The sequence below is a fragment of the Suncus etruscus genome, chromosome 3 (assembly GCF_024139225.1).
Source record: "Suncus etruscus isolate mSunEtr1 chromosome 3, mSunEtr1.pri.cur, whole genome shotgun sequence".
Lineage (NCBI taxonomy): Eukaryota > Metazoa > Chordata > Mammalia > Eulipotyphla > Soricidae > Suncus > Suncus etruscus.
The window spans coordinates 14,739,052-14,755,791 of record NC_064850.1 but is presented as its reverse complement, the minus strand read 5'-3'; the positions used below and the strand labels follow the sequence as shown (position 1 = coordinate 14,755,791).

The 16,740-nt window shown below is 44.5% G+C and overlaps 1 protein-coding gene across 1 annotated transcript in view; it reads right to left on the bottom strand.

The window, feature by feature from the left end:
- Nucleotides 1-1,065: 1,065 nt before the first annotated feature.
- TTC9 (tetratricopeptide repeat domain 9) overlaps nt 1,066-16,740 on the bottom strand; it is a 47,159-nt gene continuing 31,484 nt past the window's right edge. The window contains exons 2-3 of the mRNA XM_049770500.1: nt 6,942-7,124; nt 1,066-5,084 (exon numbers count right to left, since the gene is read on the bottom strand). Of these exons, the coding sequence (XP_049626457.1) occupies nt 5,005-5,084; nt 6,942-7,124 (263 nt within the window). The 3' untranslated portion in view covers nt 1,066-5,004. The remainder of the gene's footprint in view (nt 5,085-6,941; nt 7,125-16,740) is intronic.

Below are 16,740 nucleotides of genomic sequence, written 5' to 3'. Positions count from 1 at the left end.
AGGAAAGAAAGAAAGAAAGAAGAAAGAAAGAAAGAAAAGAAAAAAGAAAAAGAAAGAAGAAAGAAAGGGATGGAAAGAAAGAAGAAAGAAAGAAAGAAGAAAGAAGAAGAAAAAAAGAAAGAAAGAAAGAAAGAGAGAGAGAGAAGAAAGAAAGAGAGAGAGAGAGAGAGTGAGAGAGAGAAAGAAAGAAAGAAAGAAAGAAAGAAGAAAAGAAAAGAAAGAAAGAAGAGAAAGAAAAGAGAAAGAAGAAAGAAAGAAAGAAAGAAGAAAAAGAAAGAAAGAAAGAAAGAAAGAAAGAAAGAAGGAAGAGAAGAAAGAAAAGAGAGGACCAAAAAGTGAGCCTGGACAATCAGTGGGGAAAATAATATTAATATCTTATGTGGGTCCTGGGAAATGGCTCAAAGGGCTGGAGCATGTGCTTTGTCTGGGAACCCTCAGTTTAATCTCTGTCACTCGTGCACCACTGGGAGTTGTCCCTAAGCATTGTTGGGTGTGGCCTCAAAAGAAAAATAAAAACCCCTCTGTTGGGACAGACAGGGTGTATGCCTTGCACACTGTCATCCTGGGTTAGATCCCCAGCATCCCATATGGTTCCTGCACACTTATTTGTTTCTCTTTGTTTTTTGGGGCCACCCAGTGACACTCAGGGATTACACCTGGCTTTTCTCTCAAAAATCACTCCTGGCAGACTCGGGGGGAACATATGGGATGCCAGGAATCAAACATGGATTGGCAGTGCTATCTGTTGTGCTATTGCTCTGGCCCTGCAGGAGTAATTTCTAAGCAGAGTCAGGAATAACCCCTGACAACTGCCAGATGTGGTCCCCAAACCAACACACACCCACATACACACACACACACACACACAAACCCTAAAACAAACCCATATAAGACCCCTCCTGAGTCTTATGTTTCACACTTGGCCTTTTTATCCTAAATGGGATGAGAAGCACTAGAGATGTTACACTATGGCAAGACATCACTGGTTGTAGTAGAGAAGGGGTCAACCTATAATAAACGGGAGGATGGAAGATGGGCAAAGAAAGCTGGCAACAGAGGAACAAATTAATTGCAGAATTAAGAATTTATGTATGTCAAAAAGCACCATTAACAGAAGTTTTGAAAGAAGCAAAGCACTTGAAAGCATACCTGCAATGTTTCTTGACAAAAAGATATTCTTAGTAAAATTACACATTGATAATAAACATACTAATATCAAATAAGTCAGTACAAGTGATTAAAAAGTATATGAGCTGTTATTCACTAGTCAAAGAAGTGCAAGATCAAATTACAGTCACATGCTCTTATCTTCCTATCAAATTGGTAAAGATTTGGTAATTCATCATGCCCATGAGGACTCTAAGTGCAAAGAAGGAGCTCTTAGGGCTGCAAATAGGAGATTGCTCTGGTACAAACGTTCTGGAAGGCAGTTGGCAACATACATCATAATTCTTAAATATAGCCAAGCAATTTTCTTGCTGGGTTTTTATCCTCAGGGACTAGTGGTCGGTGTGTGCAAAATTTAGCCATAGGAATGTCTGTTGCAACGTTATTTACAATAAAGTTGGGAACAAATGAAATAATCACCACGGGGGGAGCTGAGATGCCAAATGAAAATGTGTCCCTCTAAGTAACAAAGATGCTGCTAAGTATGAAAAAATGGAAGACACACAAAACACATTATGTTCAGGATCAAGGAAGTATAGTCACGCGAGGTGGAAATGTATCCCATGGGCTACCATTGGCGAGTAACAAAAGAATATACGTTCACAGAAGTTGGAAAATGCTTAAATGACTCTGGAAAGATAGATCAGCAATTGGAGAAAAAACAGCTATGGGCAGATAGGGCCAGAAGCAACAAGACTTCTTACCGCAACACGTTTTTAAAATGTTTGCATTTGTGCATGTGTGACATATTCTAAAATATTCACATCTTGAAAAGGTAGTTGAGTATATACATTTTATCCGTTGTTTGGTTTTAAAAAAATTGTGCGCGTGCATGTGGACAGTTATACCAAGAAGAACCAAGAGATATATTCCAAAGGGTCACAATGTTTATCCTGGTGGTAGGACTATTTATATATTGGAGTTTGTCTTCTTTGCACCCTCCCCAAAGTATACACATGAACCTTTTATGAGAATGAAAAGTCAATTTTGTCCCCCAAAAGTTGATGAACAAAAATCCAAAAATCGAAGTGGGAGATGACAAAGGAGTTCAGATCCAGGTCTCAGCAGTTTGATGTGCAAACAAGATGTGCAATGAAACCAGGCCCCCATTGGGGAGAAGGGGAAGGAGGCTGGGGGAGATGGAGTGGAAATTTTTCAAGGTAAGCAGACCTGATTTTGTTTCCCAGCACTCCAAAGTCTGTTGATCAAATGCACAGAAAAATCCATCCTAACACCCCAAACACCAATCAGTTCTTCCAGACAATTTTTTTTCTATGGACTTCTTAAACTTTGGGTCATAGTGAGTTCTGAGAAGTAGTCTTTACATCACTAAGCTTGTTGGTTCTCTGTGTGTGGGAGTGGGGGTGCAATAGTCTTTCCCCATTTGTCCATCCCTGCTCCACCTCGCCCCCCTTAGGCAAGATCTCTTTCCAGCTTTCTGTCAGGGAGAAGTCCTTCCTATTTTTGACATGAAGACCAAAGGCAAATCCTGCTTATTTGGATTGCATTTCGTAGGCCACCTTCTGACCTCATCTCCAAGCAGTTTTCCAACCCACAGACTTTCTGGGCTGGAGGCTTGGGATCATTACCTTTTGCAGTTACCTTTGCTATAGGATGGTCTTAGCTAGGGCCTTGGGAAGTAATTTTGCAATAAGACAGGCGAAAGAAGGCTATAGTAGGGGTAGGGGTATGGGGCAGCTCATCAGTGTTATCATTTTCCGCTTCTCTGGAGAGTGAACTAGAAACAAACAAATATAGGTCCCTGTGGATTTCTAGAGCTTACTTGTAGCCTATTGTAAGACTCTGAGGTATTGTGTGAGTCTCTATTCTTCACTCCGGCCTCTGGGTCTAGAGCTGTGATTGGATTCATAGCAGTAGAGGCTCTGATTAAACAAATAACCCATAATTAACTCTGAGCTTCCTTTCCAGCTCTGTCTATAATTGTGACTCTTTACTGACACTGGGCATGGGGTGAGCAACAGTACGGAGGTTGTTTGGATACATGCTGGTCCTATCAGTAAGAAGACTAAATACCCAGAAATAACTGCTGGATCTCAGCTGTCTTTTTCTGGCTGTCACTGCTCTGACCATTACTGTGTCTGGAATTAGGGATCTTTTTGGCTTTGGACAAAATACAAGTGGCAGCCCATGTACCAACCAACTAATACAAGCAAGACTTTCAACTCAATACCCATCATTCTCTCGAATGATTGTGACTCCTCATTACACTCTATTGAAGAGCGGCAGCCAGAGCTCTGGAGTCAGAGAGAACTAGTTTAAATCCTGGCTTTTCCACTGAAGGTCAAGCAACCTGGGGAGACTTGTTTATTTTTGCTTTTCTTATCCTTCAAAAGTATATCCTATGGTAACTGTATGTAAGAAATGAGCTTATACATGTACAAATCAGAGGATAGTGCATTTAATAAATGCTAACTATTAACATTATTGCATCTGTATATCATTTGTACAATATTGTCTCTTTCACTAATCACACACAAAAATACATAAAAGTGCCTTGAAAAGTTTAAAGCATTATATAAATTAAAGGTGTCATTAGTAAGAACCTCATACGAGTCTTTCTAAACTCTTCCGCCGCCTCAGAGACAAGGACTATAACTATGTCCTACACATTGTCTATGACAATGACAGGCAAAAAAAAAAAAAAAAAAAAAAAAAAAAAAACCTAAAAAATGAGCCCTCGGTAAATGGTTCTTATTTGACAGAAACAACATGGCGTAGCGTAAAGAGCATAGCTATCAGGAGACTAGGCTGGGATAAAATTAGTTTAAGGCAGGAGAGCCAGTCTGCAGTCATTATTTATTCATTCAACAAATACGTGTTGAACCCATTCTATGTGCTTGAGTCCAGATAATTTCATCTGTACAAATTCCCACAATGCCAAGACCCTGGGCTGTCTCCACAATCCCAGCCTACTCTACAAGCACAAAAGCAGCAGCCAACATTGTGTACCATTGGACAAATGGCCACTGCTTTGGAAGAAATCTCATCCTGCTTGGCTGTAAGTGGCTCTATTGAGAGTGAAGGGCAGGAGTGAGAGTGAAGGGGTGGGTTGCTTCTGACAGAAATGACAGGAATTGCTGCCTCTTGATCCCTTTTATCTGCACTGCTTAAGTCCACAGTTCAACATGCCCATCTAGCCAGTGTCCCCTAGATATCCTCTCTCCCTGCCCTTCTTGGTCACAGCTGCGTGTTGGGTGGGAGGAATGGTATGTGTGGTCATTACAGGGCACTGAGCGTGGGCTTCAGTGGCATGTGAACCCTGGCAGGGTCTCAGAACCCTGCTGGGGAGAGAAGAAAGCACATGCCAGCAAGTGAGAGGAGGAGGCAAGGGGTGAGGCTACCAGGGCTGAGGGGGAAAATCCAGTGTACTGAGTCAGGTTTGACTGACATTTCTGGGGTCAGCTGTATCCCTGGGTTGCCTTTAGATGCTCTGGTCTGTCAGGATAGGGTCCAGCTTGTTAGCTTTGTACCTTGTGGTTCACTGCCAGGCTCTATCTTTGACAAAAGCTACATGGGCCAAAGTCAAAGCCTCAACCTGGGAGAGTCCTTTCCAGCGGTCCCTATAGGAGCGAGGCCCTTTTGGGAGCTGACCTACTGAAGAAGGGATGCTCCGTGACTAGGGACACCCACTAGATTCAAAATGTGCACCTATCCTTTTCACACTGGCAGTAGACAAAGAGATGAGGGGCAACAGAACAAGAGGGAGTCAGAAGAAGGGGGTGTGTGAAAGGAAGAGAACCCAGAGATGGACTCTCCACCAGGGGTGCATGGATGTCCCAGTGCAGGCGCGGTGGAGCTCGAGAGAGGGGGTTCTCATTACATGGCTTCTTTCTCTCTCTGGGAGCATCTGCTGAGCTTCATCTCTGTCAGCTGGATATACCGAATCACGTTGGTATCTGTGAGTAGAGGGAGAGAGAGAGAGAGAAGCCTTAGCCACACCTGAGGAGGGGAACAGAGTCAAGTGAAAGTTGCGCTTGCAGATCATGAATAGGCTTCTGATCATGATCAGAACATGAACAAGCACCTTTCTGCCCATCTGTGGTGGCCGGAAGAGCAATCAGTCCCTCATGGTGCCAGTCCTCTCATGGGGACCACGTGACCACCCAGGGTGACCGCGTGAACCATTCAGGATGACCACTCAGGGTTACCGCATGGACTAGTCATGGAGACCACATAACCACATGGACCACTCATGGTGGCCATGTGTAAACTTGGACTGTTAATGGTGACCCTGGCACAAAAGAGATTGAGAGGAAGGTTCTTTCCACATTTCTGTGTAGCAGTTCCTGGAGCACAGTTGGCTGAGGTTCACATGGAGTTATGCCTCAGCAAGACTCCGTTTTTCCTTTGCAAAAATCAGCCAACATTTTTTTAGCATACCAACTTTGCATCCTGTTGTGTTTTTTTGTTACTGTTGTTGGTTTTTGTTTGTTTGTTTTTCCAATCATCACCCCTTCAGTTAACATGCATGCCAGTACCACAAGGTATGTGTCATCCATTGGGTCTTCGAGAGATTCAGATAGCCTAAATGTCATCTAGGTCTGGATATAAGTAGACTACTAGGAAAATGGTGCATCTATATCTCAAGCCTGCCTCAAATTTCTGTGAGGACCCAAACAGGACCAAAAGAGGTAAGATGAAGCGTGCTTAACTAAATGGTCTATAGATATTAATTGAACACATTTTGGGGGGGTGGGTTGAGTCTCAGAAGTTGTGCCTAGGAGGCCAGGGACTTCTACATATGATTCTCAGCCAACCAATGCAATATCTGGAGGATGAGATGCTGCTTGGGTCCAGCAGTGCCAGAGATCACCCAGGTCATCCCCACAATGCTTGAGGTCCCATATGGAGACCATGTAGTATGAGGAATTGTACCTCAGTTGGGTTGGGTGTTCTAACTGTACTGTCTCCTGGCCCCATATGAGTTTTTTTAAGAGTTTAAGATGATTTTGCTTCTTCATTTTCTTACCACATACTGAGGGAATTTACTCCCAATTATTCTCATTAAATTTCAGGGATACAGTAGGTAATGACTTGAAATAACTGACCAACTCTACACACATCAAAGAAAGAAGGTGCAGAAATCCTGGGACATTTGCTGCCAGGAATAGCAGTAAATGCTATTGAATAGTCAAAGCCCACCAGGCCCAGCATCCAGAATAGTGTTGGCTAAGAGCAGGTGTTTCATGAAGTTTTGTGAACCCAGCTCTTAGCCCTCAGTCCCTTGTGGGATAGTTGGGGGAATATTATTCATTGCAGAGGACAAATCAACATATATAAAAATAAAGGCATTTCTACTCCTAAAATAATTAAGAAATGTGGGCCACAGAGATAGTTCAAGGAGCTTTAGATATGGGACAAATGTAATGGGAAATAGTCTCCAACCCAGCAGATCTGGGTGTGAGGAAGAAAGGGAGGGAACGAGAAAGGAGGGAGAAAGGAAGGAAGGAAGCTGGGCATACAGGAAAAGAAATTCATTATTATACACAAACCAAGTAAATGAAGAGGGCTAGATTCTGGGTGGGAAGACACAGAGATTCCATATTTGATTTGGAGATAACTGGTGCCCAAGCACTCCAGAACCCAGACCTCAGGCAAAGGAACCAAGTGGTCTCCTCATTCTAGGTCCCAGAGCATACCTGTCTGACATTCCATCTCCTACCTGGCCTTGCCAGCCCTTAAAAGCCACCCACCACACTGAGAAGGCCCTGCCAAAGAGGGCTGCTGGTTAGAAAGTCTAGTTACTGCCTTACCTGTAGGCTGTCGAGTCCTGGCTTCTTTTAGGTAATAGAGTGCTTTGTCATAGTCCCCAAGGTGGTAGAAGGCCACACCAGACCTGTAGAGGGCCTTGAAGTTTTCCCCTTCCTTCTTCAGGACTTTGAGGCAATATTCTTTGACTCTTTCATAGTTTACTAGCTCAGCTTGGAGCAGACAGGCTTTGGGAGAAAGAAGAGAAAATTTCATCAACACCAAAAAACAAAAACCAAACCAAAACAGGTTCAGAATGTCTTTCATGATTCTTTTTTCCAATCCAGCGGTGGTTTAGGAGTAGTGGGGCTTTCCACATAGTATAATATGGAATTTGCCATCAAATTATCCTGGACTGTAGCTCCCAAGGTCATTGCCAACAAGTTGCATGATTTTGAGCAAATATTTAAACCTTACATTGGAGCAAACTAAATCCTTTCAAGATCTGTTGAAGACCTAACCCTGGGGTTCACAGAATATGGTCATATTTTGGAAACAGGGTCTTTGAAAAGTACTATATTTTTCTTACCATTAGATGCACCTATTCCCCCAAAAGATGCATCTTATGGAGCAAATGCCACCTGGAGCTGAAGCCTAAGTGCAGGGAAGGTGAGCATCTAAAAACTGTGCGCGTTATGGAACAAAAATATGGTAATCTAGTCTAAAAAGGGTCATTAAAGGGAATGGGGAGATAGCTCCAAGGCTGGAGCACATGGGAGCCCTGGTTCAAACCTTCTGCCCCCAATAACATATTTAGTCATGACAGATCCCTGACAGCACTGAACTGAAAGTGATCAGCGCCAAGATGACAGAGAAACCCCTAAACACTGAGCTAGAAATGGAATGCAAAGTGTAGTCTCCCCCCCCAAAGAAAAAGGGGGTTCATTAGAGTAGCTTTTTATTTTTTATTTTTTATAGTCAGGAGTAACTCCTGAGCATTATGGGGTGTGGCACAAAAATGAAAGAAGGAAGGAAGGAAGGAAGGAAGGAAGGAAGGAAGGAAGGAAGGAAGGAAGGAAGGAAGGAAGGAAGGAAGGAAGGAAGGAAGGAAGGAGGGAAGGAGGGAAGAAGGGAAAGAAAGAGGAAAGGGTAGAGTAGCTTTTAATCTAATATCATTGGCGTCTTTTTCCATAGGCTAGTTACTATAGAATGTCAGTCTCTGTCCCTCCAAATTCATGCATTGGAACCTAATTCTCAGTGATGGTACTTGAAGGTGGCTCTTTGAAAAGGGAGGAGTACATCATGGGGGTGTGGTTCTTATGACTGGGATTAGGAGATCTAAAAGAGAACCTCCAGGCAACCTCTTAACCCTTTGTGCCAAGTGAGGACATGACCCAGGAAAGGGAACGCCCATACCAGACACCAATGTGAGAATGGTGGCTGTTTGAACTACCTGGCTGACAGTTTTGTTTCACAGCTGCTGTAAAATCAAAGGGGAAGCTTGGATAAGGGACACACACTGCAGAAAGGAAAAGAAAGCTGACCAGAGAGGAAAGACAGACACTTCCTTCCTTGAAGGAAGGAAGGGGATGCCACAGGAAACCAGCAGAGGCATAAAAGTGTTCTCCCCCAGAGCTTTCAGGAGAAAGTGACCCAGCAGCACCAAGAACTCAGGAACAAAGAGTCAGAGCATCCAAAATCGTGAGACAATCCATACTGTTTACACCATCAGCATGTGACATCTTTGATACCAGAAGCCCTTCAATAGCCATGAAGCAATAATGATACAACCACCCTTTAGTTAGTGTTTGGTTAACACTAACCACTAATTCACAGAGACTGCCAAGCATTACAAGCCTGTCTTGCTGAGTTGTGTAGATGACCTGATATCAACCTCGGGATTCTCTGACGTAGGTTCTAATATTCTTATTTTACTAATGAGGAAGCCAAGGCCCAGAGACGTCAAGTGTTTGGCCCAAGATCATACCACATCAGAAAGTCAACATTAGGTCAAAGTTGGCTGGTCAAAGTACTGAACACAGGACTGGATACACAGTAATGGTGTTTAGGGGGTCACTGTTGGTGCAATGCTCAGAGGACCCCACAAGACTAGGGATGGAACTTCCTGCCAACAAAACATGTGTTCTAATCCTATGACTCATCCATCTGGCCCCCTACTAGGGTAGTTCTTTTCAGGCTTGTCCCATGGCAACTGCTTTTTGACTCTTCTGTTTCTCATCTCTGCAGTCCTAGAGCTGACCTTTCTGGGTAGTAATCTGCCTCCTACAGGGAATACCTGTGAGTCCAGACTTGAGAAAGTGAAAGTTAGCAGATGCCTCTCATGGGACCCCGTCCTATGACAAAGTTGACCAGCTATGAGTAGACCTCCTCTGGAAGGTTCTCTCACCAGCTTTCAGACAGAACCAGAGAGAAGTCACTTGTATAACACTGAAGAATGAGCAATTACATGCTGGGATGCCTCATGTGCTTCCCCTCAACCTTAGCCCCACTGTACTGACTTTATATCCATGCCAGCCCTCCACTATTCAGGAAGCATAAAGGTGGGCTACATCCCTGGGAGGGATTACAAAGTTCAAAAATAGAAGAAAGGCCCATGTTTGCTTCTTCAATGCAAATGAAAGCAGAGACTTTGGAGGCAAAACAGATGTTTTTCACCAAGACCTGGCTCTGGTGAGGAGAATGCTGGATGCTGGATACCCCCACTCCACCAGAGGAGCAGGCTTTTCTTAGTTGGGAAAAATGGTCCTCGAGATAAGGGAAGCCTCTGATTCTAACCTTCAGTTTTCTAAATTTAACTGTTTTGATTCCTTCCCTCAATTAGAATAACTGAACTTAAAATTTTTCTGATCTTTAGTTTTTAGTAGAAAAGAACTTTTTGTTTAATTTTGGGGCCATACCCAGTGGTGCTCAGGGGTTACTCCTGGCTCTGCACTCAGGAATCACTCCTCAAGGTGCTTGGGAGATCATATGGGAAGCTGGGGATCACCTGGGTTGGCAGTGTGCAAGGTAAACACCCTACTTGCTATACTATTTCTCTGGCCCAAGAAGACATTTCAATGATAAGAAAACCATCAATTTGAGAAGCAAATCTGATAAGCCTAAGTAATCGAGGTGCTATCGAGGTGACATTGGTTTATAATATTATGTAGGTGCAGCACAAAATATTTGAGCTCAGCAATTGCATGTATTCCACTGTCATCATCACCCAATGTCAAGTTGCTTACAAGTATCCTCCTTACCGGTTTCACCCACAACTTAATACCCTTCCTGTCCAGAAATAGAGGCCCAGAGTGATAGTAGAGCGGTAGGGCTTTTGCCTTGCACGTGGTAGACCTGGGATAGACTAGGGTTCGACCCCCAGCATCCCAAATAGTCCCCCGAGCCTGCCAGGAGCTATTTCTGAGCACAGAGTCAGAAGTAACCTCTGAACACCACTGGGTATGGCCCCAAAACAAACAAAAACAAAACAAAAAAACAAAAACAAATCATTAGAGTGAAATCAGCCATAAGGGAAAGAAAAATGCCACTTAATGTCACCACTGTCTTTGCACGATGTCACCTACAGTAATATTCTCAAAGTCAAAAGGCAAGTTTGCATGTGATTTTTTTTAAAGTTATTAACTTAGTGGCTTTCCCCCCATCTTCAATCATTCATGACTACTTAAGTTGTTTCCATAAGCTTGGCTACTAAGCTGCTCTTTGAGAGAAAAGACCTTTCATTGGGTGTTTGTGACAAAAGAACAACATCCCTTTGCAGTCCAAGGAACAGGGGAACTACATAATCTCTCAGATTGAAGGTGTGAGAACCAGGAAGAAAATTGGCTCTGATCTGGAAACTGGCCGGTCAGGTCTCACTGGCTACAGGGCAGAAAGCCAACAGCAGGACAGAAGTAACAGGCTACAAACCCCATTGGTGAGGATAGCTGGGGTTTCCAGAGAGCCCGTGTCTATTGGCACTCCAGGAGCCACCTATTGAGCTAATGCCAATGCCAAAACCAATACTCCCTTCTCCTACTTCCTTCCGCTCCCATCCCCACCCCTCATGCTACTGGAATCTGCCCTGATGCTTTTATAACTCTACAAACCGGAGACATTCTGGTCAAGGAGTTCTTGTGTGTGAACCTCATTGGCTGCTCTCTGTGTGTGGAACTCAGCTCCAATGTCTGGTCCCCAAAGGACTTCCTGCCCATAGTTCTCATGTGCCCCCTTTATGCCCTGTCCACAGAGGTTGGGGTGGACCTCTGTTCCCATCCCACCCACCACTTTCAAGCAGATACTTTGGCAGGCTAATGAGAGCAGTCAAGGAAATGGGCCTACTGTTTCTTTGAGAAAAAAAAAAAAACAAAAACAAAAAAACGGTTTCAGAATATCTAAATCAGGGGCCGGGCGGTGGCGCTAAAGGTAAGGTGCCTGCCTTGACTGCGCTAGCCTCGGATGGACCGCGGTTCGATCCCCCGGCATCCCATATGGTCCCCCAAGCCAGGAGCGACTTCTGAGCGCATAGCCAGGAGTAACCCCTGAGCGTCACCGGGTGTGGCCCAAAAACCAAAAAAAAAAAAAAAATATATCTAAATCATATGCCAGAGTGATTGGTTGTGGAGCAAAGTCTGGAAGTGGAAAAGTCGCCATGCCAACAGCAATCTATGTCTAGGACTTGTTTGAAGAAAATGTTTTGAATTCCTTTGCTGATGGCGTGAGAAGTAGGATGGATACCTGGCTGCAGACCAGGATTCAGAGGGGTGGGAAGCAAGGCTAGCAGGGGGAAAACAGAGTGTGGGGTTCTGAGGGTTTGGGGTTCTGAGGGATTCCGAGCAGGCCACTCCAAGCTGTGCTCCTTTTGAATTACTTCAAGCTGAAATCAACTGAGGCCCTCTAGGCTCCTGAGAAACTTTTACTACTCCCTAAACTGCTTAGAGAATATAAATGGGAAGTGAGGGAAGTCCTCACCCGGAATTAAGAGTTATTACTAGAAAGGATGTTTCAATCTGAATGACCTATCTTAATGGCAGGACAAACGTCTAATTACAGGGCATCTGCTCTGCATCATTTGACCCACCCTTTCAGTTTCATGGGAGTCTCCCCACCTTTCCTCAGAGCCTGAGGGCCTTCCCTCCTAATGCCTACCTCAGGATCTGCACCTAATTCTCCCTTTCCCCTCCTCTTGCCTATATAGGTTCCCCATAAGCATAAAATGAAATAGGTATTTGGTATTTTTTTGGTCTACTCATCTGCCTTATGTTAGTCAGATCTTTCCATCAGCCTGAGAAGAACCCAAAGGAGTCGGGGAAGCTCCTAATAGCACCTGAGGGAGAAACTTGGGAGAGGAAGACATGTAGTGTCAGTGCAGGTCCAAATGGGCCATCACCCCCAGAGAGTGGTGAGACTAGGAAAGAAGCCAGAGCTCTGAGGATGGGGAGGTTGTACAGTGGTCTCTAGGCCACCAAGCTGCCCTCATCCTGCCTGTAGATTATTGTCAGGGACTTCTCATGTTTGGGTTAGAGCTATGGGAAACACACATGACAAGCCTATAGGATAAATAAGAGAAAATACTTATAGACACTTTATAGAATTGAGGAAGTTGGGGCTGGAGAGATAGCATGGAGGTAAGGCATTTGCCTTTCATGCAGAAGGTCATTGGTTCAAATTCCAGCATCCCATATAGTCCCCCGAGTCTGCCAGGAGTGATTTCTGAGCGTGGAGCCAGGAGAAACCCCTGAGCACTGCTGAGTGACCCAAAAACCAAAAAAAAAAAAAAAAAAAAGAATTGAAGAAGCTGAGAAAAGGTTGACCCAGAGTCTGCTGATGGCCCTTTCATGCCAGATGCCCACTTCTCCAGGGTCTGAGGGATGCAGCAGCCTTAAAAATAGGAAGCAATAGCCAGAGTGGGGCTGGGGGGGAGGCAAAGGATGGAGGATATGGAATGCATGCTGGGAATAGGGGTGGAGGAAGGACAACATTGGTGGTGGGAATACCCATGATTCAATATCACTATGTACCTAAAATACTACTGTGAAAGATTTGTAATCCACTTTGGTCAAAATAAAAATTATTTAATAATAATAAAAAAAGAATAGGCTGCAACAATCTAGTGGCCTGTCTTCCCTTCCTGTGTAAAGCACATACCTATGTCAGAGAAGGGACTCAGTTTCTTACAATACACTATGCATTTTCTTTTTTGGGGGGGTGGCTCACCTGGCAGTACTTAGAGTTTACTCCTTGCTCTGTGCTCAGAAATTATTCCTGGCAGCCTCAGGGCACAATATGGAATGCCAGGGATTGAACCCAGGTCAGCCACGTGCAAGGCAAACGCCTTACCTGCTGTGCTATTACTCTGACCCTACCCTTTTACCTAATAGGAATGCACTGTGATAACCCCAAAACCTGTCTCCAAAAGTCCCCTACAGTGAAAATTCATCTTTTTGAGAACCATTGACATAGGTGAGAGACAGAGACTGCCCCTTTGAGAAAACATTCATGGCTAGAACAAAGAGACAGGAGGAAAGGGGGAGAGGGGCTGGAGGGGGGTACAGCTAGAAAAGCAGATAAACCCAGGACACACAGATGCTTTGAGTTCATGTGGGGTTTGTTGTTGTTATTGTTTTGATTTTGGGGCCAAACCTAGTAGTCAGGAATTACTCCTGGCTCTGTGCTCAGAAATCATTCCTGGCAGGCTTGGGGGACCATAAAGGATGCTGGGGATCAAACCCCAGTCGGCTGCACACAAGGCAAATGCCCTTCCAGCTGTGCTATCGTGCCAGCCCCAGATCTTGAGCTTTCGGCTTAGTGAAAGAATGGATCTGGAGGATAAAATCATGGTGACTAATTGACTCAGATAATTGCAGAAGTGCAGGAGAAGGGATTAGTTTAAGAGGCACTCAGGGAAGAAAATAGACCCCTTGAAATATCTTCCCTCTGCTGTAATACTCATGTGGTCTAAGCCTTCATTCTGGCATCCGCAGGCTGTCATTCTGGATTCAATGTTGGACTCAGGAGTGTTTGTCTTCTTGCTTGAAACCTGGTCTCTAGCTAAAATAAAGTTTGTAACAGGACTCTGTGCACAACAAGGATCCATATTTATGGATTCATATTTACTGGGCTGAGAACCATTGGATTTAAGTTCCACTTTTGCCATCAAACTGTGAAAATTATGAGGCAGGATGCACCTTCCCTGTCAGTCTCAGCAGTGGCTGCTGAGGTTGGGTCAGGAGCAGTTCTCATACAGGTTGAAAAAGGAGCTTGTTCTGGTTTGTAGTCTTTCTTCCAAGTTAGTCCTCACACAGAAAGATGCGGCCAATCAGTGGTAAGAGTGGTACAGGGTAGAAACACAGCAATAATGGACATGGAAGATGGATCTGGGCTTCTAGACAACTATATCTAGCAGCCTTTCCCATTTATTGGTGGTGTTTGGGCCTCACTTGGCAGTGCTCACTCAGAGGCTACTCAAAGGTTCATAATGCTTGGGACACACTCCCAAATATGCCTGGAGGACTATGTGTAAAGGACAGAACATAAGCCTGCAAAGCTAGTGCTCCAGTCCAACTGACTTCTCTGGAGTTACTCCTGGCGCTCTACTCAGAAATTGCTCCTGGCAGGAGCAATTGAGGAACCATATGGGATGCCATATAGGAATCAAATCCAAGTCCATCCCAGGTTGGTTGCATGCAAGGTAAATGCCCTCCTGCTGTACTCTCTCCAGTCCCCAAGAAACCCTTTTAAGATAATATATTATGAACCTACTAGTCACTGGTCTTTCTCTCAAGAATAAATGCTTCAGTTTGCCATCAGCCAAGATATAAGAAGGAAGGCAAGGTCTTGTTCATACTTTGAAAGAAATAATATAAGAGAAACAACCTCCTCTGAGCTGTGAAGACCTGTGAAGACCAAGTCAGATTGAAAAAAAAGATAAATTGGAGAGACAAAAACTGTGCTGGAAACCCTTAATCCAAGTAGATCCCATGTCCGCTGCTCACCTTGGTTGTCTGGGAAATGATTTTACAAACAAGGCAGCCTTTCTTAGTTCACACAAGCATTTGTGGTAGAAAAAACTTTAAGAGAATCAGCTGCTTAGAGAAGAGTCCCACGTATGAGCAGGCTCCCAGACCTGGGAAATCCTAAGTGTGACTTCCCTAACACAAGCACACTGGGACCTCAGGCAAAAACATGCCAGGTTTTCCTGGCACTGGCACCTGTTCTGTTTTGCCTAGGGCAGGCAGGGCAGGGTGACTGTCTGGGCAAACTGCCAGCTCTGGCCCAAGATGAAGGAAAGCTGGAGGAGTGGAGGAAGAACAAGTTCATGAAGGCTTTTGTTTCTATCTCAGCGCAAGACAGGAAAGGGATGCTGGACCAGAGGGATGGTAAGACCTGCCTGGGGCCAGAAATAAGAAAAGAAACCAGCCTGCTCCACAGTTCCTCAGAATATGGTTTTATTCAGAGAGGGTCTTTATAGTGAGAATTGTGACCAAAAGTGAGGCCATAAAGATGGACCCTCATTCAACTAGATTGTAATCGGATACAAAGGAGACATTTCGGGCCCGGAGAGATAGCACAGCGGTGTTTGCCTTGCAAGCAGCCGATCCAGGACCAAAGGTGGTTGGTTCGAATCCCGGTGTCCCATATGGTCCCCCGTGCCTTCCAGGAGCTATTTCTGAACAGACAGCCAGAAGTAACCCCTGAGCACTGCTGGTGTGGCCCAAAAACCAAAACCAAACAAAACAAAGAAGACATTTCCACACAAACACACCCCCATAGGAGAGATGGTGTGAAGGGTGGAGGTGGGAAAGCCTGGAACAAATTCTGCCTCAGAGCCCTCAGAGGAAACCCTGTGTATATTATGTGTATACCCTATGTGACCCACTTGATCACCTAACCTTTAGAAGGTCATATTGTTTGGGTTGTCTTGAATTCAGCAGCCTTGGGATATGAATTGTCCTAGTCATTCCTTTGGGAGCTGTGCCCGAGAACTGGCTATGACGTTGCTGGGGAAAATGTTCCTCAGAGTTCATTGACTTACTAGACTGATTTTCACATATATTTCAAAGGGGCTCAAGTGAAGAGGAGGGAGCTTGAATCTGGACAGAGGCAATATTCAGAAGAGCTAACAGTGGGTAAACAGGTCACCGTCCACTCGCAGAGTCATTGAGGACTGTGCCAGTTTTGGAGGCGCTGGCTGAACACCAAGGCTGGATCTCGAGAGCTGGCCCTGGGCTAGAATCCAAACTCTGCCCCTCTCTAGCCAAGCCTGGGGCATGCTCCTGGGCATCCACCTGCATTTCCGGTGGCAAATGAAGATAATAATAACTACACCAATTTTATGGGAACCTGTGTGCTACTAAAAGCTACTAAAAAGAGACCATTAAAGAAAGCTATACGCCCCACAAAAAGTGGGGCATAAAAATGGATTCTCCTAAATGCTCGTTCTTTTAGGAAGCCATCTGTCAAGGTTTGTCCAGTGACAGGCACATTCAATGGAGAATGTCCTGTCACAGTGCAAGTACAGTGACAAAGCTATCACATAAAGCTACCACTTAAGACAACTCTTCAGGAAGATGTCAAGTCTACTTTGGAGGCTTTAGAGGATCTTTCAATGACAAAGCAAGGAGAGGGACATCACGGTGAATTTTATGAGGTCTGCAATAACTTTCTAATATCACCTTCCTACGAGAATGCTGATTTTCTCTTCTGCAAACAGAAATAATAACATCCGGAGTTCTGAAAACAATGCTTCATTTTTCTCCTTTTCCTCTCACAGTCTAAGATTGTACATAAATGCAGCAATTGCTCCAAATGCTTCCCAGACTTAGGGTCTACACTTGCTTTTTCTCACCAACGATCTGATAAAAAGGA